This window comes from Neolamprologus brichardi, unplaced genomic scaffold (genome assembly GCF_056152115.1).
Source record: "Neolamprologus brichardi isolate AB-2024 unplaced genomic scaffold, ASM5615211v1 NODE_ptg000031l+_length_7269946_cov_1, whole genome shotgun sequence".
Lineage (NCBI taxonomy): Eukaryota > Metazoa > Chordata > Actinopteri > Cichliformes > Cichlidae > Neolamprologus > Neolamprologus brichardi.
In genome coordinates this window covers 6,469,898-6,492,353 of record NW_028270136.1, presented here as the reverse complement: position 1 = coordinate 6,492,353, position 22,456 = coordinate 6,469,898, and the positions used below count along the sequence as shown (strand labels likewise).

The 22,456-nt window shown below is 39.8% G+C and overlaps 2 protein-coding genes across 3 annotated transcripts in view; both read right to left on the bottom strand.

Annotated features, from left to right (window-relative positions):
* Positions 1-2,441: 2,441 nt before the first annotated feature.
* Positions 2,442-18,989, bottom strand: LOC102782895 (chaperone Ric-8A). Its single transcript, XM_087837295.1, has 14 exons — positions 18,142-18,989; positions 17,673-17,771; positions 16,813-16,860; positions 16,080-16,097; positions 14,559-14,648; positions 13,821-14,377; positions 13,344-13,479; positions 12,458-12,646; positions 10,458-10,552; positions 10,182-10,332; positions 7,314-7,409; positions 7,090-7,234; positions 2,927-3,197; positions 2,442-2,841 (listed from the first exon to the last, which is right to left on the bottom strand). Exons 2-14 carry the CDS (start codon positions 17,760-17,762, stop codon positions 2,694-2,696), a joined length of 2,034 nt encoding a protein of 677 aa, XP_087693421.1. The 5' UTR covers positions 17,763-17,771; positions 18,142-18,989; the 3' UTR covers positions 2,442-2,693.
* Positions 18,990-19,328: 339 nt separating this feature from the next.
* prr12b (proline rich 12b) overlaps positions 19,329-22,456 on the bottom strand; it is a 48,988-nt gene continuing 45,860 nt past the window's right edge. The window contains exons 15-16 of one of the 2 annotated variants that reach the window (XM_087837210.1): positions 20,427-20,522; positions 19,329-19,905 (exon numbers count right to left, since the gene is read on the bottom strand). In XM_087837210.1, the coding sequence (XP_087693336.1) occupies positions 19,771-19,905; positions 20,427-20,522 (231 nt within the window). In that variant the 3' untranslated portion in view covers positions 19,329-19,770. The remainder of the gene's footprint in view (positions 19,906-20,426; positions 20,523-22,456) is intronic. The other variant, XM_087837209.1, reaches the window with a different exon arrangement.

Below are 22,456 nucleotides of genomic sequence, written 5' to 3'. Positions count from 1 at the left end.
CAGGTCCATCACATATTTGAAGAAAAAGATTTTAAATTCAATATTAGATGTGTCAACAGTGCAGCAGAATCACAAAACTATGGCCATTTGTTTATGTATTTATTATTATTTATTTTGTATTTCAGCAAAATATTCAAAGGAAGAGGTTAGCAAACAAATGTGGGGGAGTCAGGGAGATGAAAAAAGTAGACAGGAGTGTTGTAATGCTGGGTGTACAGCAAAGGAGAAGGCTTATAGTGAGTAATGAGCACTACAGATGCAATGTTTGTTTTGAGAGAGTGCTGATGGAGAAGTATAGAGAAGGTCAGAGATAGCGTCACTGTGACTTTGTGGATTTAAAGAAAGCATATGATAGGAACTACATGAGGAAGCCAGGAGGGGCAGAGGTGTGTGTGGCTGGTATAGGACATGTGTAAGGACAGTGGGACGTTGGTGAGGTGTCCAGCAAGAGTGACAGATTGGTTCAAAGTAGGGGAGCAATTACATCAGGGATTATCTTTGAGCCCTTCCTAGTTGCAATGGTGATGAATAGGTTGGCAGATGATGTAAGGTTGATGTAAAGATGATGTACATATAGTCTCCATAGACTACATGTAATTGAAACATAACATACATAATTTCCTTAATAATAACTAATAAAGTGTTCCAATTCTGAAACCTGGACAAGTGAAAGTATGCTACATTTTCATTTCTCTTCTCTAAGAGAGGAGGAATGAAAGTCAACAGAGCCAGACAGAATACTGGTGTGTGAGAATGATGATGTGAAGGGCACAGGTGTAACAGCAAAGCTACAACGAGTAGTGGCAGTTATGGTAGTTAGTTTAAATTCCTGGTCTCCCATCCAAAGCAAGGGACTGTGCCCAAGAGAGGTGAAGGAGAGACGCAGGCATGCAGGGTTGAGTGGGTGGAGATGACATCAGGGGCATTCAGGACCTGCTACAATGTATGGTTTGGAGATTGTGACACTGACCAAAGGAGTTGCTGGAGGAGCTGAAGATGTTTTCGTTAAGAGTGATCAGGAGGACAAAATCAGTATATCAGATGGACAGCTCAGGTTGAGCGGTTTGGTGACAAAGTAAGAGAAGCAAAACTGAGATTGTCTAGATATGTTCAGAGGAGGGATAGTGGATATATTGGACAAAGGATACATGCAGGAAGCAAAGAGAAAGCCTTCATAGGAGGTTGGGGATGTAGTGGATGTAGAAGGACAGGCAAAGGGTTTGTGTGACAGAAAAGTATGCTAGGGATCGGGTGGCATAAAGGGAGATGATCTACTGCGTCAACCCCTAAAGGGAATAGCCAAAAAAGACAAAGAAAGAAAAGAGACATGACAGCATTGTATATTTATACACTCATCATTGAGTACAGCTAATCTAAGATACTTCATGTGCCTTTTAGAATCCAAACAATACTTCAACTGTTAGGATGCAAGCCTTCTATAAATGGATCAGATGCTGCAGTTGTACATGTGTACTAACTGTAATGATTTGTACAGTATTATAGGATGATACAGAAAACGCTTTCATTTTATAAGCTTACATTACACAATTTCCACATTCAATAACACATTACCATGTTCTACAAAAAAAACTATTTTTACAAAGCCGCTAACAGGGTTACTATAAAATAGTAAAATACAAAGTAACATAGGGAACAAATTCAGCTCACTCGCCATCTAGTGACTGATACCCTTCACTTTATGGATTATCTCTCTTCAACAATGATCTTCAACACAGATATGTGCAGTGTTGGGGAGTGCTGGGGAGTAATGGAATACATGTACCGGCGTTACGTATTTAAAATACAAAATATGAGTAACTGTATTCCATTACAGTTACCGTTTAAAAGGTGATAATTAGAATGCAGGTCCTTTGTTGAAATAAATGGATTACATGGCAGTCTTTTCCTGTTTCATATGTTAAGCTATCCCCTCTCTAATTCTCCAACAAAACACACAATTAGAGGCTCTAATGTAAGCGTCCTGTTAATGTTGGTGGCCTCAGTTACACAATGGACCCGGAGCCAGCGCAATCACCAATTTACAGTTACAGAAGAAAGGGATGGGTGAAGTCTGAGCGTGCAATGCAAACTTTGTTTGCCAGCAACCAATCTGCTCTCAGCGTCAAAAGATTCCAACCTAAAGAAACATCTGGAAGTAAGTTGTTTTAAAAAAAAACTAACATTAGCTACTGCAGCTAGCTTGTTTTAGTTCTGGTAGCTACCTGGATTATGTGCCACTTTAGTATCTTCGATGTACTATTGCTGTGTGATTTACTACTATTACTGAAGGCTACTCGTCACCAAGCTAACATTGTTAGCTGGCGTTAGCTGAGGTTAGTTCATAGACTGTTAGACTTGCTGGATAGCATTAACAACCTGCTAGCTGCAAATGTGCACTTCTGAATGCAATCTATGAACTAACCCCAGCTAACGCCAGCTAGCAATGTTAGCTTGTTTGCGAGTAGCCTTCAGTCATAGTACATTTACGTAGTTGTAAAAAGCATGACAATATTATGTAATCCAAAGTACTTAGAATACATTACTCACACTGAGTAACTTAATAGAATACATTGCAAACAACATTTTGGGGCATGTATCCTGTAATCTGTAGTGGAGTACATTTCAAAAGTAACCTTCCCAACACTGGATATACGTGTGTTAGCATCTCTGCCTCGCTCTTTGTTTACATCATCCTATTCCATCTGACTGTCTTTGTCCCCCTCTGGCATGAGATTCAATTCTTCCTCTTCCTCTTCTTCCAGCGTGCAGTCACTCATTTGGCCCCAAAGTGGAGCCAGTCTGCCCTCTGCTGTCACACCCATTGGCTGAATGATTTGTTCACTGAGTAAGAAACAGTATATACATTATTATAAATGAAAGCTTCTCTTTAACCATACTGTGTGTTCTGCATTATTAACACACTCACCGTGACAGTCTGTTGATCATACTGATGAGGTGACGTGCCTCCTCTTCTTTCTCTTCGTCCGTCATGCCCTCCATTGGATCAGGCTGGTCTGCTTCTACCCGGCCAGTCACCAGGTTAATCTTGGCTTTGGCCTCTCGGTACTCTTCTGTGTCTGAGTCTGAGTCACTGGAGTACTGGCTGTTAGTAGAACTCATTCTACCATTAAGCAGTCCCCGAGCTGCCAACAGCCCTGCAGCATTGCCATATCCAGTATATTTGACAAATCGGCTGACTGTGAAGGGAACACAGAAGAAAGTGTTTCCATATAAAATAATTTCCTACTGTACAGTGAGTGTTTCCATGTATATTTCTGAAATGTGTTTTATCTTTTGTCATATTTATTTATTTATTTTTAATTCACTTTCAATTCTAAAGTGTTCCCTTGTTTTGTGTTCTCCTTTCTTCTGTTATTAGTGTTTGTATTCCTGGCTCCTTTCCAGCCTTGTTAGTGTTTCTATTGGTTTTACCTGTGAGTGCCAAAAATAAAGCTGCCCTTTGAGCTACTTCCTTTATATTCAGTCCTAAACCTGCCCGCCAGTATGCTTTATTAGGTGTTAATAGGTATTAACAGAAGAGTGGAAGTGAAAGACATATGATTGAAAAATTAAAGTTATTACAGTTTTCATGTTTTGTTTGTTTGTTTGTTTGTTTGTTTGTTTGTTTGTTTGTTTTTTGTTTTTTGTTTTGTTTTTGTTTGTTTGTTTGTTTGTTTAGATCAGGATATCAGGGACAAGATTATAGATCTGTACAAGGCTGGAATCGGATACAAGACCATTAGCAAGAAGCTTGGTGAGGAGGTAACAACTGCTGGTGCAATTAAATGGAAATGGGAGAAATATTAAAGACCATCAATTAACCTCAGTCTGGTGCAAGAGCTTGCTCCATGAGAAAGTTGGTGGATTAGACCAAAAGTACAGGGTGGACCATATATATGGATACACCGTAATAACACGGGAATGGTTGGTGATATTAAAGTCCTGTTTGTGGCACATTAGTATATGTGAAGGGGCAAACTCCTCAAGATGGGTGGTGACCATGGTGGCAATTTAGAAGTCTGCCATCTTGGATACAACTTTTGTTTTTTCAATAGGAAGAGGGCCATGTGACACATCAAACTTATTGGTAATGTCACAAGAAAAACAATGGTGTGCTTGGTTTCAACGTAACTTTATTCTTTCATGAGTTATTTACAAGTTTCTGACCACTTATAAAATGTGTTCAATGTGCTGCCCATTGTGTTGGATTGTCAATGCAACCCTCTTCTCCAGCTCTTCACACACTGATAGCAACACCGCAGGAGAAATGCCAGCACAGGCATCCAGTATCCGTAGTTTCAGGTGCTGCACATCTCGTATCTTCACACCATAGACAATTGCCTACAGATGACCCCAAAGATAAAAGTCTAAGGGGGTCAGATCGGGAGACCTTGGGGGCCATTCAACTGGCCCACGACGACCAATCCAGTTTCCAGGAAACTGTTCATCTAGGAATGCTCGGACCTGGCACCCATAATGTGGTGGTGCACCATCTTGCTGGAAAAACTCAGGGAACGTGCCAGCTTCAGTGCATAAAGAGGGAAACACATCATCATGTAGCAATTTCAAATATCCAGTGGCCTTGAGGTTTCCATTGATGAAGAATGGACCCACTATCGTTGTGCCCCATATACCACACCAAACCATCACTTTTGTTGTGCCAACAGTCTTGGAGGGATCCATCCAATGTGGGTTAGTGTCAGACCAATAGCGGTGGTTTTGTTTGTTAACTTCACCATTCACATAAAAGTTTGCCTCATCACTGAACAAAATCTTCTGCGTGAACTGAGGGTTCTGTTCCAATTTTTGTTTTTCCCATTCTGCAAATTCTGTGCGCCGATCTGGGTCATCCTCGTTGAGATGCTGCAGTAGCTGGAGTTTGTAAGGGTGCCATTTGTGAGTAGCTAATATCCGTTGAAGGGATGTTCGACTAATGCCACTCTCCAGTGACATGCGGCGAGTGCTACGCTGTGAGCTCTTGCTGAATGAAGCTAGGACAGCCACTGATGTTTCTTCATTAGTGACAGTTTTCTTGTGTCCACATTTTGGCAAATCCAACACTGAACCAGCTTCACGAAACTTAGCAAGCAGTTTGCTAACTGTACCATGGGAGATGGGTGGTCTCGTAGGGTATCTTGCATTGAAATCTGCTGCAATGACCCGGTTACTGCGTTCACCAGATAGCAACACAATTTCAATCCGCTCCTCACGTGTTAACCTCTTCGACATGTCAATGGCTGTGAACAAAGAGAAAAATAAATAACTCATGAAAGAATAAAGTTACATTGAAACCAAGCACACCATTGTTTTTCTTGTGACATTACCAATAAGTTTGATGTGTCACATGGCCCTCTTCTTATTGAAAAAACAAAAGTTGTATCCAAGACGGATGACTTCTAAATGGCCACCGTGGTCACCACCCATCTTGAGGAAAATGGCCCACCCTGTACTTAAGAGGAGCACCAAGGTCTTAGAGAAGACCTCAAGAAGATGTGAAAGGTGAAGGTAACAGTGGTCCCAGTGGTAATCGGAGCACTTGGAGCTAGGTGAGCGGATCCAGCAGATCCCAGGATCAAGTTTGGAGATCTCTGTCCAGAAGAGCGCAGTCCTAGGAACAGCTAACCTACTGCACAGGACCCTCAGCCTCCCAGGCCTTTGGTAGAGGACACAAGCTTGAAGGATAGACTGCCCGCAAGGGCAAGATGGGAATTAAAGAAAGAAAATATATATATCACAGTGGTAGGCATCCAAGAACAGGTCTCCAGTAAAAAGAGTTAGACATAACCAGGCCCCAGATGTTCAGGTACTCCATGAGCATCTGGCAGCACAAATGACCCAGCTGCTAATGGATGAGACACCCAGAATGGCTAACTGAAGGCCACAGTCCTGTTACCCAAGGACCTCCAGAAGGGACCAGAAGGGACCAAATACCAATAGCCTGCCTCAGTACCACATGGAAGCTCCTGTCAGGCACCATAGTGGCTAAGATGAACAGGCACATGGCTCTCAATACATAAGCGGGGCATAGAAAGGGATAGGCAGAAACACCAGAGGGGCCAAACATGAGCTGCTGTTAGACCGAGCAGTCGTCCTAGACTGCAATACCAGGCTGAACTGTGCACTGCCTGGACCGACTACAAGACAGCCTATGACTCAATGGCCCACACATGAATCCCAGCATTTCAACTTTATTTAGTTATTTATCTAATTTTGTACTTTTCCAAGTGTTTTGATATTATTAGGATGATTTAAGTTTAACGAGTTAGTTCTGAGTTCATTCTTGCCACGTCTCTGAGTTTGCCCATCAGACAATCCAGCACATAACAGCAGGGTGCAAGAAGCTAGCAGGCAGGGCATCTATGGAATGCCATAACCAAGTGGCCGGCATAGTGTACAGAAACATCTGTGCCGAATATGGCCTGGAAGTCCTGAGGACAAAAGGGTGGTGGAGAATGGTCGAGCTAAGATCCTGTTGGACTTCCAGAAACAGACGGACAAAATGGTGATGGCTAACCAACCGGACATAGTGGTGGAAGACAGAAGAAAACGGCCGTAGTGATCGATGTAGCGGTTCAGAATGACAGTAATATCAGGAAGAAGAAACACAAGAAGCTGGAGAAATACCCGGGGCTCTTTTTTTTCCAGAGAAGACACTTTCACCTGTCAGCCATTCCATGCATAACTTCTTACATCTAATAGTATTGTCTGCTGTTATTGTACTGCTAATTTTAACATTTAACATGTTAACTGAGGCCTGTAAGATCTGAGATGTAGCGCTTCGGTTTTTCTGGAATTTCTCAAAGCTTGTCTGACCTTGGGGTAAATTGGATAGAATGTCAGCTCTTGGGAAGAATAATTCAATTCAATTCAATTTTATTTATATAGCGCCAAATCACAACAACAGTCGCCTCAAGGCGCTTTATATTGTACAGTAGATTGTACAATAAATAATAATAATAATCTGCTCTAAGATTACTGCTGATGTTTGTTCTTCTTGGCACTGTATTAACTCGCACCTGACTGTATAGAGTTCTTTGAAAACTTGACTTTTCCCATCACTACAGTTAGTCTTGCAAACTGCAACTATACCATTTTCTTTGCAGAGCACAAACAGCAGTTCAGCAGCACAATCCTTCACATCTGTGTCAACGTGGGTCATTAGGCGGACCAACTGGCCTCTGAGGGAGCTGTCCTGCTCAGGTCTGATGGCAACATCCCTCAGTGGAGGTAGGATCTATTCCAAATGTTGTGGTTAGATAAAAAAAATTGCTGATACAGTTTCCATTTTGTACTTTTTTTCTTTTTTTTTTTACCTTTTGCCGTAAGTAGTGACGTGTCTCCCTGTGTACCCGAGAACTCTCAGTCAGTAGATTCAGTACAGGTGTTAGTTTCTCCTTCAGCTTTTGGCCCTGTGTACAATTAAACAGCTTACGTATGTCACTAAAGATGAATAAAAGCTGGGTAACACTATATAATAATATAGTGTTAATAGTGTGATAACACTATTAACACTATATGAGTTAATAGTGAGAAGTGGAACGAAAATCATACATGATTCCAAAGATTTTTTACAAATAAATAACTGCAAAGTGGGGTGTGCGTAATTATTCAGCCCCCTGAGTCAATACTTTGTAGAACCACCTTTTGCTGCAGTTCCAGCTGCCGGTCTTTTAGGGTCTGTCTCTACCAGCTTTGCACATCTACAGACTGAAATCTTTGCCCATTCTTCTTTAAAACAGCTCCAGCTCAGTCAGATTAGATGGACAGCGTTTGTGAACAGCAGTTTTCAGATCTTGCCACAGATTCTCGATTGGATTTAGATCTGGACTTTGACTGGGCCGTTCTAACACATGGATATGTTATGTTTTAAACCATTGTTGCCCTGGCTTTATGTTTAGGGTCGTTGTCCTGCTGGAAGGTGAACCTCCGCCCCAGTCTCAAGTCTTTTGCAGAGTCCAAGAGGTTTTCTTCCAAGATTGCCCTGTATTTGGCTCCATTCATCTCCCCATCAACTCTGACCAGCTTCCCTGTCCCTGCTGAAGAGAAGCCCCCCCCAGAGCATGATGCTGCCACCACCATATTTGACAGTGGGGATGGTGTGTTCAGAGTGATGTGCAGTGTTAGTTTTCCACACAGAGCGTTTTGCATTTTGGTCTTATCTGACCAGAGCAGCTTCTTCCACATGTTTGCTGTGTCCCCCACATGGCTTGTGGCAAACTGCAAACGGGACTTCTTATGGTTTTCTGTTAACAATGCCACTCTTTCATAAAGGCCAACTTTGTGCAGTGCACGACTAATAGTTGTCCTATGGACAGATTCCCCACCTGAGCTGTAGATCTCTGCAGCTCGTCCAGAGTCACCATGGGCCTCTTGGCTGCATTTCTGATCAGCGCTCTCCTTGTTCGGCCTGTGAGTTTAGGTGGACGGCCTTGTCTTGGTAGGTTTACAGTTGTGCCATACTCCTTCCATTTCTGAATGATGGCTTGAACAGTGCTCGGTGGGATGTTCGAGGCTTGGGAAATCTTTTTGTAGCCTAAGCCTGCTTTAAATTTCTCAATAACTTTATCCCTGACCTGTCTGCTGTGTTCTTTGGACTTCATGGTGTTGTTGCTCCCAATATTCTCTTAGACAACCTCTGAGGCCGTCACAGAGCAGCTGTATTTGTACTGACATTAGATTACACACAGGTGCACTCTATTTAGTCATTAGCACTCATCAGGCAACGTCTATGGGCAACTGACTGCACTCAGACCAAAGGGGGCTGAATAGTTACGCACACCCCACTTTGCAGTTATTTATTTGTAAAAAATGTTTGGAATCATGTTTGATTTTCGTTCCACTTCTCACGTGTGCACCACTTTGTGTTGGTCTTTCACGTGGAATTACAATAAAATTGATTCATGTTTGTGGCTGTAATGTGACAAAATGTGGGAAAGTTCAAGGGGGCCGAATACTTTTGCAAGCCACTGTAACTATCATTTTTAACCTGAGTAGCGAAAGACCAGGGGGGCTTTTAAAACAATGTGCAGGGAGTTCGCTGTTCTCACCCCAGCTAGCTATGGGGTGGGTAACAGGCGTCTCCGAAAATGTGGGAGCACTTTTGCAAATATGTGATATCTTGATAGTTTACACAGCTGCTTTCTCGCCTGAAAATATCTTTAAAGTTTATTTTGTGACCCAGAAAGATTAATAACAGTAATATTAAAACTTAGTAGCGGCCGTAATTGTTGGAAACTGGAATTGGCTGGGCCACGCTATGAATTCTGGGATATGGTGGGACACAAAGGACACACCCGACCCATCCTTCAAATTCGGGGAATAGGAGGACACATTAGTCAGCTGCATTCAGAAGAGTCTACGAATTTTGGACAGCCTTCGTTGTGTCGCTGTGAGGTGCAGCCTCAGGAGGATGCGGCCCATGAAATTGGACACCCGCTATGAAAGGAGTATTTATAAAACTCACAAGCACTGAGGTCATATCTTAGTCATTATATATATATATATATATATATATATATATATATATATATATGCATTTAAATACTTTAATTATTTACTTAGACTTTATAAATGATGGCATTAACATGTTATATGTTAATGCCATCATCGCTTACTTTATTTGGTAAAGTAAGAGATCCAATTTGGATTTGTTAGTTCCTTTTTATTATCCATTAAATAAATAAGCAATATAATCTGTCAATAACCGCTGTGACCATAACCATGCTATAGGGATGACATCATTCTGATGAACTAATGAAAATCCTTCACTGTGAGCTGTTGTAGGCAAACAAAAGATTCCTTGCAGGTGTAATACAAAGAGATTAAGCTTCTGCTTTTCAGAATCATTTTGTTTTAAAGTCAGTGAAGTAGATATTTTGTGTATCACGAAAAATACCTACTTTGCATAATGGTTTAACCATTCTGTATTTAGGTTTTAGCAGATGATAACAATTCTGGTAAGCCATCTTTTCTATAATCCTCAGTTATAGAAAAGAAGGCTTTTCTCATATGGTTTAGTTAAGGTTTAATTATTTGTTACTTCTTAAAGTTGATCCTGATTTTTCATTCATCTGTAAAGCTCATCAGACAAAACATACCAGCACTGATATCCGTATCAGTCATGTTTTCAAACTAACCTATGCAGTCACAACATGTGTTTCCTTCACCACATATTCACTTGCCCTGTTTAGCCGTCTGTTCATAAAGAGCAACAATTTGTGGACACAGTCCATGTTGACCCCCTCGCACTTATGGGATGCTTGGTCCACCTGGACAGACACCAGGACATCCAGACATGTGAGTGGCAATGCCGACAGGACATTCACCGTGTGCCTGTGGACAGAAGTCATAACACTTTTTAAATCAACTGTAAGAATGTCATCTAGGTTATCAATAATCACTCCAGTATCTATTATTTTAGCCAAAACCTTCTAAAGCTTCAGAAATACTAGTCTGACCCTTGGAGTTCTTCTAATGTGTCTTCTCCTTCACATGACAGGAGCAGACAATGGCGCAGCACAGCCACTAGGTGTCGATACAGGGCAGCATCTTCCTAAAACAGTTAAACATCTATAAGATGCAAAATTTATAACAACTGGGCATTGGTCACACCTCCTCCTGTCTGAACCTGAACCATGTGCATCTTTTTTTATGTGCTAATCTAATGTTTCTAATGTTTCTAATGTTTCCTGCAATGAATTTGTTAATATACTTTTATCCTATCTTCCTTTTCCACTGGATTTACAGATAATATAGGACTGAAAATATTTCTTTTGTTTTGTTTTTAGCAGGCTTTATGTTTTTTCTGATTTTCCCTTCTGATGACTAAACCAGGGGTAACAGACCTAGAGCAGTAAGACTTACTGCTAAAAGGCACAGATGTCAAAATGCCCAAAGTTACAGTGAGATCGTTTGGGGAACATTCTCAAATTTACTTTCACATTTGCTCTTAATATTTATATACTTTATTTCTTTCAGACAGGTTTAGTCTATGTGATAAACAAGAAGAAAAATGTATATTGAATTTGTAAAGGCCAACAGTTTCAAAGGGAACCATAGAGGCAGAGTAGCAACACCTTAGTATTTTCTGTTTGTCAGTTATAGACGGCTTAAACAGAGTTTACTTGCCATAGTTAACACACTGTATGCTTTTGTTGCCTCTGCAAGAACTTTGAATAAACAACCCCTGATAATGTGAAAGTGGCATCATCAGGCTTCAGTGTAGGACAACAAATTTCTATCTAAAGCCTGTTATAAGTTTTTTCGATGGCTGAAGCACAAATCACACAGCAGAAACATAATTCTCACCACTCTAAATGCAGTTCTCAAATCAGGAACACATTTCCACACACGCTTCACTACCAAAGACATTTTTACTGTGTTGATGCACCTCTCACTTAAATCTCACAACACATTAAAACTGCAGTGTGAGATATGTAACTGAAGCCATAACGGCTTAACAAGGTCGGCGTCAGGTGTTGAAGGACCAGAACACTCTGACTATATTCAGATTGTGCATATTTCTCTGTTTTCTGATCCATATAGTTTCACAAGCATCAATTTTGTAAAGTTTTAAATGAATCCTTCACATTTCTTTTTTTCTGAACAATTTTTAACCCACATTAGCACTATTTTCAAAGTCAGTAAGGCTTTAATAAAAGGAAAAAGCAACTCAGTATCAACGTCCTGAAATGATGGTAAAAGGTTTTACACAAGGTTGAAATGATTGACTGACTTTACACGTTTTGACATATGTGAAAAAGATCTTGATTTTTTGGTTGTCTTTGCACAGATGAGTCTGGAAAAATGCCTTAACTGTTTTAGTATAAAGAGTGGTGAGAATTACATTCCTGCTGAGCACAAATCGATCAAGAAAAACTGTAAAGAGTAGATGTGTAATACTCCGGAAATATATATAAATAAGCTCAATGAAAGATTACTGAACTACATTACAGGAAGGCAGAGTTGACAGACTGAGGAACAAGTTTGGAGATTGGGGGGGGGGGGTCCTGACTGGGCTCAACTTATGTTGAACTGCTGATCAGTTAACTATGATTCAGTTGGTCTACCTCCCTGACCAAACTGAAGCTCTGCGACGTTCAAAGCTTATTTATCAGTGACGGCAAAAGAACAGAAAACAACACGTGGCCCTGCCCAACTTATTTTTTTGGCTTTTCAATTAAAGCTTTGAGTGATTTGCAAATCAACTAACAGCAAAGTAAATGGCAGCAATAATAATGTATTACACATTTTTTTAAATCCCATTAAGAGACAAAACCTAGACATTGGTCACCTCTGAAAAAAATATAGGATTATCTTAAAGTGGACACGGTATTGTAAACAAAATAATTTAGTGATAATACCTGAACAAACATTTAGATGTTACCAATATGATGTTAGTTTCTTTGATTTAGTTATTAAGCTCCAGCTAAATTGGAGGAATCCCCCAGCTAATCACCTCATCAGGCTCCTGCCTGTGGAACATGTGAGTGATGTTGAAGAGTGTCTTGAGGATCTCAATGACCTTCTGGGACACCTCCATGGAAATGGGAGGTTGTTTACTGTCGGTAAGCACCTCATATTCCACCCCCCAGCTCACAGCCAGGCACTGCTCCAAGGCTTTGGTCAGCACTGACACTCCCCGCTCCTGACAAGAACAAACAAACCACTGAGCTGTAAGGCAGATGTGAAGCACGGTTCTTTGACACTCTTTTGATTTCAGGAGAACAGAAAACATGCATTTGTGGTTTGTCCTGATCAGCATATAAGGCCTATAAGGACTTGGAGGTGGTGTGACTGTCTGTTTATCTAATTGTGTAGGCTTTGTAGGTTTAGTTATGATGAAGACATACTTAATCAAATCTTAATTTTATTATTCCTAAGATTTTAATGTGGCAACAATCTACAGTCAGCTGACAAGCGCAACATCCACTGCTCTGTCACTCTATTATAGATATCTAAATAAAATGCTAAAGTTCTGGTCCACTTTCAGTATAACTGGAATATTAAATGGCTCCTGTAAATCAACAGTATCATATCTAACAATGTCATAGGACATTTTGAGAGACTTCATGTGTTTGAAGGAGCCAGGAGGCAGCCTGGGCTCGAACCACCGACCTTCTGATTAGTGGCTGACCTGCTCTGCCACCTGCGCTACAGCTAACACGGACAGCCTGTCACAGATGTCCCTTGTCAACTCATAGCTTGTTGCTCATAAATGAATACCATACACACCCAGGATAAAGAGCGTGTGACTGCATTTAGTTTCTCAAGATCACCTTTTTTATTACTAGAAAGCAACGATACCATGTAATTCCATCCTTGATAGGTTAGAAATCATTTACCTGTTGCAGCTGCAGCCTGAGTTCAGGTCTTAGGGCTGTCAGTAAGAAGAGTAGCCTCAGCTTGTAGAAGTGGCAGCTGAGTGGCACTTTACTCCAGATCTCCTCCTTCAGACTCTCCCACAAACCTTGCAATAGCCTTTCATGAATATAGGAATCACATTTTCAGGCAAGCAGTTGAGCTGATTAGCGTCACATCCTTGTATATAAAGAATAAACAGTATTTGAATATAACTAGAAAAACATAGTTGCAAAGATTGTAAATGATTTAGGAGAAAAGAACTGACAGCCAAGAATGGTTTTCATATGAGTATTTTGACATTGCATCCTGTAAAATGTCTCAAATGTATCATTCTGATGTTTTTGTTTGCCTTCATTTGACCTTTTTATTGAGACTTTATTGCCAATCGTTTTCTTAGCAGAGAATGAAACTTGTAGCACAACTTTACGACCAAGTCGACACATTTTTAAAAATGTCACCTTAGTGCACTGGCTCTCTCCTGTGCCCGGGGGCTGTTGTAGATGACATTACACAAGACTTTCAAGGCTTCCTTCCTGCACACCTCTCCATCCTCCTCCTTCTCTTGTTCCTCACTGTTATCTTGTTGGGTGTCTTTTTTGCCACGGGAGAGCGTCACATGCTCTCCATCATGTTTCTGCTGATAGCAGTGATTCACTGAACCACGTGTGGCTGGAGAGACAGCTCCTTCAGCAAGAACAGAAAATGAAACCACAGAGCACCCAGACGGGGCAGTGCCAGCTTCTGCACCCTGCTCACAACTACTCACAGCTCTAATCTGGGTTGTGCTGCATGATGTGCCCACGTGATCTTCAGCTTCCTTATTTTCTTGCTGTAGGCATGTCTGTGGTATGGCGATGCCTCCCATGTGTGCTAATGTGAGAAGGGCACTATCAGTGACCATGTGCCCCAGGGCCCTACGGTCACGGGACAGGATACGCAGTGTATGCAGGCAAACCCGTAAAACCGCCGGCTGTAGCTGACTACCAATGAAGCACAACAGGGCTGCAGACAGATCCTGAAAAAGTAGTCAGGGGGAGATGTTACAGTGAAGGTTTAGAATGACGAACTGCAAGGAGAAAAGACGAAGAATGCAAAATGTGCAAATACAGGGATGAGTGTGGCAGACTTGTGTTAGCAGACACAGGTACATGTAGCCATGAGAGTAGACACACAGGGGTATATTATCACTGGCCTACCTGCCGGAGCAGAAGCTCTGCATTCTCATCATCTGAGTCAATGTCAGAGTCGGACGCAGGAGCACAGTCCCTGAATTTCTTCTTCCTGAACTAATTACCCAAGAGAGAGAAACAGCACGAATAACTGCAAAGTCTGTGTAATGCAACACAAGAAACTCAGCTTGTTTTATAGTTTGAACATTCATTCAGGCTTCATCTGAGATTCACTGTTGAGGGAGCAGTGCTGACTGAGTGATGATTATGACATGGCTGTATAATAATAAAGACAAGTACACATGACCACTTTTTTAGTCATGCTGTATTTGGATATTTGGATATTTATATCCTCTTCACTTCATATCCTGCAGCACTTGCACTACAGTACTACACTAAAGTTATAATACCAAAAAGCACTGAAGTACTTAAGACAAATACCACATCCTTTTATTGAGGTAGTTGTATGTAAGTTTAGAACATTTTAGGTGGTTTCACTGAAAACTACAAGATCATTTAAGCAAATATCTCGATGACATTAATTTGCAGCGTCCGGAGAGGGTAGAGGAAAAAGTTTGTGTAGCTCTAGCATGTCTGCACAGTGAAGGTCAGCGCTGCTAATGCTTAGTCATGAGGTGTTCAAGCAGCTTTGGGAACATGCTGCTCTAAATATAATTAGCAATCGGTTTTGGAACTCACATGCACACACTGGTATTATTTTGGATTACTGTTATACTGAGTCAGCACTCTCTCACTCACTCTCTCTGTCTCTCTATCTAATTATAATTCACTTTAAAGGTGCTTTATTCTCATGAGAGTTCCTAAAAACAATATTGCCAAAACGTCAAAATATAATTTTTTAAATAAATGTTAAAGGTATGTTGATATATACTCGTGTGGTAGTAGTATACTAGTGATGTATAACACAGTGCTGTTCTAAGCTTCATCAGGGTGTGTTTGAAAGGAGCCAGTTAGTGTCAGCACCAGCTGACATACAGGACGCCTTTGGGGGAAAGCAAGGAGGCTGGATTTAAGGTGATTTTAAAAAGTTCTTTCTTTTGAACTATAATTATCAGTGGGTATATGCCTGGTTGGTGGTTTGCACTGTGCATACTGCATGTAGAGGGAACCCCATGCTCGACTACCATACAGTGCAATGGCCAATATATTTAAATTGGAATTTGGAAGTTTTAAAATTTCTCCCTAATACTATTTGTTGCATTATTTTTATTTTTTTTCTTGATGGTGATACGAAGGTAGATACAGTCCACACTGTGTTTAGTGATTTGATTACTTAGAGTGAACTGGACTTTGTTTTCTTGCCATCAGGAGAAAGTTTCTTTTTAAATATTGACTGTCAGAGCCTTATCCTAACAGCATTTATACCATATCTAGTCAGAAATATTGCAACCCTTCAGAAACTCATTGTATCTGGATAAAGAAATCAGTTTGTTTGCGTCCAGTTTTAAGATCACACCAACATGCATATCCCATCAATTTTTTATCTAGTGTACATGTTTGCTAATTAAAAAAATCAATGCCCCAAACCTCTTCCAGTTGTTGCTGCTGCAGCCAGATAGTCCATGAACAGTGACAGAAATACATGTAAAAAGTAGAATTGATATTTAAGCATTAGAAACAGATGAAGACTGAGGTGGAGGAGGACAGCAGAATCAGGACAGATGAGCTGGAAAGAAGTTGATTTGAGATGGAACTGTTAATCATTCAGGTTCAAATTTTACCTTTATTAACTGCAGTTCATAAAAATTGAGGGCTGCTAAAACGTGAGGATGAAAAACAAACTGAAAATAATAAAGAGGAACTGTCAAAGGGTACACAACAGACCAGAAATCCCAGCAGTTAATAGTCTGGGTTTTTGCCCTTTTCTTGTTTTTTAGTTTGGCAGCAGAACCCGTCACAGAAACAGCAAGAAAAATTCAAGCAAACTGAAAATCTGCAGAAATAATCCAAGAAGACTTTTTTGTCTATTCCAGTTCATCTAACATATTCCTAAGCCTCTGTTTGTTGGTGGGTTGGGATAATCACTGAGCACTTGGAAAATCATGGGCTATGAAGATAGGCAAACGTTTCTAAAAACAAATAGCAAAGAATCAAAATACTCCAGTGACTGCTATAAGCATGCTTTATATTATACATTTAGAGATCACGCTAAGAGTCAAAACACAACTGACAGGGTGCTGACATGAGAGTGGCTGAAGGCCATGGCAAAGGAAATATAGACGAAAAGAATGAAACTACTGGAGAGAAACACAAAGCTGACCTTTCGCCTCTCCTGTGCCTCAGTGTTGAAAAAGAAGCACTCTGCATACTGTGGAGAAATGCAAGAACACAAGCAGGTAGGAAAACGGAGAAAAGCTAGATCACAGATTTGCACTGACAAAGTGTCCTATAGGAACATCAATCAAACTGCGATTTGATAACGGCAGTGCCAATTTAATTTCAGAAAAACAATATTTTAAGGATACTCGTTTTTCATATCATTTCTTATTCATTCATATTCTTTTTTTCTTTCTTTTTTCAGAGAATAGCACAACATAGATAGATATATAGATAATACACATTATAAATAATGACATACACTCTTAAAAGAGCAATTGGAAAAACAGTTTTTTGTCAAAGGTTGAATGATTGAACCAGAATTCCTTCAGCAATGCAGCATCATACAGGTGGATCCTGCTGGAGGCAGAGCAAAAGTAGGGACTAAGGTGTTGGCTCTGGCTCAAAGACCGGAGCGAGCGAGGCCACTCAGGCCAACACGGGCATCATGACAGGAACTAGAGCGGTCAGCTCTGGTTCTGGACTAGCCAGACCAAGAAAACTAGCTGCTGTGACAATCAACACTGACTCAGTCTCTGGGAAAACCACTAGAAGCCACCAGATTCTACATTTGTGCAACGTCCAATTTATAATGCTAATTAATTGTGTCTAATATATTAATGCAAAGTCACTTTTTAAATAAGAAGAAATCTTTTTTTGCTGAAGTGCTGTAATGATTATATGATGATAAGTAATATTTAAAATTCTTAGCTCACAGTGTCGAAGGTACAGAAAAACTGTTTCCATTGTTGCATAAATAAATACTTCTATAGCAACACAGTAATTGTAACAAAGAATAGTGACCTGTGTGTTGTAGCTGTTGAGCAGAAGCTGCACGCTGTCCTGGTCTCTGCGGACGATGCTCTCAATAATTCTCTCTATGTCTGGAACCATGCTTCAAGCCTAAGCACAAAACAGGATGAAATCAAAGCCAAATGCAAATATAACTAAAAGACAATCAGACAGGACAGAAATTTATTTATTTATAATTTATTTGAAAATAAGTTTCAAATAAAAAGTTTTAACTAAGTATTTTAATGAACTTTGATAATGAACTAACTTAATTCAAATATTATCTGAGATAAAGTACAATCATTAAAGCACACGTCAAATTTGACAGAACAATATCTATTAAAACTTCAGTGCATGTATAAATACATTTGCACAATAACCATATACTGGATTTTCTTTTTTTGTTGTATCTATGAAGTGCTGAACGACACTGAAGTTTCCTCTTAGTTTTACAACAGTAACCACGACATCTTTCACTCACCTGCTGGTGTAATAAAGAGAAGTACACAACCACTGGCAGCTTCTTATCACCGAAGAAACCTTTGAAGCAGCTAATCTTCTTTCTCTTCTCTCTGTCCTAACCCCACCCCTAGTTTCGATAAGCTTTGGATTTACAGTGCTACAACCACACAGCACACTGATGAACTGTGTCATTCTCTCTCTACCGCACACTTACACAGTTTGGTCTTCCCATTAGTGCTTGATTCGGTCGGTGTTCCCAAAAAGGTTTGCCATACCCTTTTCTCTCTCGCTGACCTGGTACGAGCTTTGTCAGTATTCATTTGCATATTGTGGACTGCTTAGGTTTAATGTCCTTGTGTATCATATTTAGAGAAACAGATTAGAAAATAATCCTTACTATGACTCTATGCTGAATTGGATTTGCACAATTCCTGCTTGAAATTCAAAGTTCCTGAGAGGAAGATAAATAAACTGTACTCCACCCTCTGCTTTCAAATGTCTGATGGATGAACTATTCTGTTGTTAGAGCTCTCAACAAAGAGTAAGGCTAAATTACAGAAAAAGAAGGAACACTGCTGCCTTGCACAGCACAACTGAACAGTTGTTTTAAAGTGATGCTATCTGCAGTAAACTTAAATACATCAATTCAAACTTTTGGGCAGTGCCTTTGTATTAGCTAAAATCCACTTAGCTATGATGCAAACATTCCTGAAAAGACTTCAGCTCAAGGCTATTGATTCATTTGTTATTTTCAGAGTTTTAATACAGTATGTCCAATACAGCAATTGCATGTACTGAAGAGCCACTGGAAACTAGAGGATGAAGTAGCTGTACAATATTTACAAATCAAACTCTACAAGAATATCCTCAGAGAGTTCAACTTATAGGAAAACTCAGCAACAAACAGATAACAAATATGACATTAAATACTGATATTAAGGGTTTATCATCATTTTAACTCATACTTCCTTTAAGAAAGCAGTACTTCATTGTTTTTGTATTCTTCTTCATTAAGGGAATTAATCCCAATCATTCATTATCTCCTGAAGAACAAACAGAAACATCATGATTTGGTTTTAAATATATTACCTTCCTGCTTTTTTCTGATGCAGAAAGAAAAGACATTCACACTGTCTTTTTAAACCTCGCTTTTATCTCACTAAACCATTTGTTTTAGCTTAGCTTTGCATACGGGCCATTTGGCCCAAAAATGTGAACTGCAAACAATTCCATCTGAGAAAAGTACATTTTAAAAATGGATTTGTGTAAATTATACAAACCACATTAAATACATATTTTACTTACATACTTACATAAAAGACAGCTTGCACATATATATCCATGCTGTGTAAGTCCTGACAAAAGTCACCTTTGTAGTTCTAATCAAATAATCTTTCATTGACTTTTGGGGAAATCCATTGCTTTCCAATAGTTCACTAGCCTTCATCATTTGGTACAATAGTTGGATACAGCAATAAAGCAAATACTTACAATGGTAACCTTCCCTTTAAAAAAAAATAGGGGCCACTCTTGTTGCATTTCTGGCATCCAGTTTCTGATTGCTTTGTTTCACACATTCTGAACACCTCCACCTACTTAATACTGCAGGTGGATGTTTGTTTTTGGAGGCAGACGTTGTGATCGTCCTTTAGGTCTTTGCACTGAGAGTAAGCAGTTCCATGAAGGAACTGAAGAGGCTCTCAAGCCAGCCTTGGTTCGCCATGCACTGCTGCACCACCTCCTCCTGGCCAGGGTCCTCCGCTGCCTGCTCAACATTGTCTGTCTAGTCAGAAAACAACAGTTATGTTAAATACCTACATACAGTATCATGGCTAATGATAATTTCTATACAGTGTGTGTTCACACTTATACATCAGTGTTGTCACTCTGTACCTCCAAAGAAGCTACAAAGGACTGGGGAGCTTTTAAATTCATGCTGTTAGTAAGTCAAATTTATTTATATAGCACTTTTCACAGATAAAGATCACAAAGTGCTCAACAGTCAAATCAGAAATACAAATAATAATATAACACAATGATCAAATTAAACAAAAGTTTGTTTGTATATAAATGTCTTCAGCTGCTTTTTAAGAGTCAACGGAGTCTGGACAGTGTAAAGACAATGGAAGAGAGCTCCACAGGCTTGGTGCTTGAAAGCCCCGATCCCCATGTGCACGTGGGACCAAAAGGAACTTCAGTAACTTTGTTAAACCAGCCATATAGGTGGTTTATGTTATATCATTTATTGTATCCCTAATATAATACACACTGGGTATTATAGCAAAAGTGCAACAAAATCCTTACCTCCTTCTTGCAATGCAGGAAGGTGTGATATTTGTAGTGGTGAAGAGAATGATACAGACTGTATATCCGGCAAATGTCAATTGAAAGTTTCATATCCTGAAAATGGTGATAGAAAAAGAATTGAGTTTCTTTCTACTAAAGTCTTTCATCTTAGTAATTACAGTATTATTTGAAAAAGTACAACTAATGATCAAAGCAACACAAGATTATTATTAGATATTATTATTAGACTCAATTGGTTTCTCTCCAAATGTAAAAGAACCCACCCACCACTTTAATCACACTCTAGATCTTGTTTTAACATATGGCATAGAAACTGAACATTTAACAGTGTTTCCTGAAAACCCTCTCCTGTCTGATCATTTCTTGATAACATTTACATTTACAATAATTGATTACACAGCAGTGGAGAGTGGACTTTATCAAAGTAGATGTCTTTCTGAAAGCGCTGTAACTAAGTTTAAGAATATAATCCACCCACTGTCATCATCTTCAGTGGCCTGTACCAACACAGAGCAGAGCAGCTATCTGAACGCTACTCCAACAGAGGTCAATTATCTTGTTAATAATTTCACCTCATCACTATGTACGACTCTGGATACTGTAGCTCCAGTGAAAACTAAGGTCTCTAATCAGAAGTACCTGACTCCCTTAAAAACTCCCTGAAAAGCCTTCAGTTAATCCAAAATGCTGCAGTCCTGACAGGGACTAGAAAGAGAGAGCAGATTTCTCCTGTTTTGGCTTTTTGGTTAAATCCAGAATTCAAAATCCTGCTCCTCACATACAAGGTCTTAAATAATCAGGCCCCATCTTATCTTAATGACCTTGTAGTACCATATCACCCTATTAGAGCTCTTCGCTCTCGCTCTGCAGGCCTACTTGTTGTTCCTAGAGTTTTCAGGCCCCTCTTCTGTGGAACCAGCTTCCAGTTTGGATTCAGGAGACAGACACTATCTCTACTTTCAAGATTAGGCTTCAAACTTTCCTTTTTGCTAAAGCATATAGTTAGGGCTGGACCAGGTGACCCTGAATCCTCCCTTAGTTATGCTGCAATAGACTTAAGCTCCCATGATGCACTGGGTGTTTCTTCTTCACTCACTATGTATTAACAGACCTCTCTGCATTGAATCATATCTGTTATTAACCTCTGTCTCTCTTCCACAGCATGTCTTTATCCTGTCTTCCTTCTCTCACCCCAACCAATCACAGCAGATGGCCCCGCCCCTCCCTGAGCCTGGTTCTGCTGGAGGTTTTTTCCTGTTAAAAGGGAGTTTTTCCTTCCCTCTGTCGCCAAAGTGCTGCTCATAGGGGGTCATATGATTGTTGGGTTTTTCTCTGTATGTATGCTTGTACGGTCTACTGTACAATATAAAGCGCCTTTGAGGTGACTGTTGTTGTGATTTGGAGCTGTATAAATAAAATTGAATTGAACTGAACTGAATTAAAGAAAGTTGTACACATAGTAGGTAACCTAAATATTTAACAAAAATGTGATGTTTCTTAACCCCTGAGGTGATGTTGTGTTTAATTCAATTCAATTCAGTTTTATTTATATTGCACCAAAGAAATAAAACTGAAGGTGAAACTCAAGGTGCTTTATAATGTAAGGTAAACACCCCACAATACCACAGACAAAACCCCAACAATTGTATGAACTCCTGTAGACAAGCACTTTGGTGACAGTGGGAAGAAGAAAAAATCCCTTTTAGCAGAAAGAAACCTCCGGCAAAACCAGGCTCAGGGAGGGATAGCTACCGCTACCAGCTGAGGGTGAGGGGAGGAAGACAGGACATAAGATTCATGTTTACTTTTTACAAAAAAATGTAACAGTTTTTCATTAAAATTAAAAAAAAGGTCCCTCTGGTGATGGTGAAGGGTTTTATAGTTAACAAAACTAAATTAAAAACTAAACCTAAACGTGTTAAACTATTTATTTAGTTAAAATAGAAATAAAAACTATAATTTTGAAAAAAGATTTAAACTAACAAAAAAATGTTTGTGAAAAAGTAAATATAAATATCCTTAGTGTC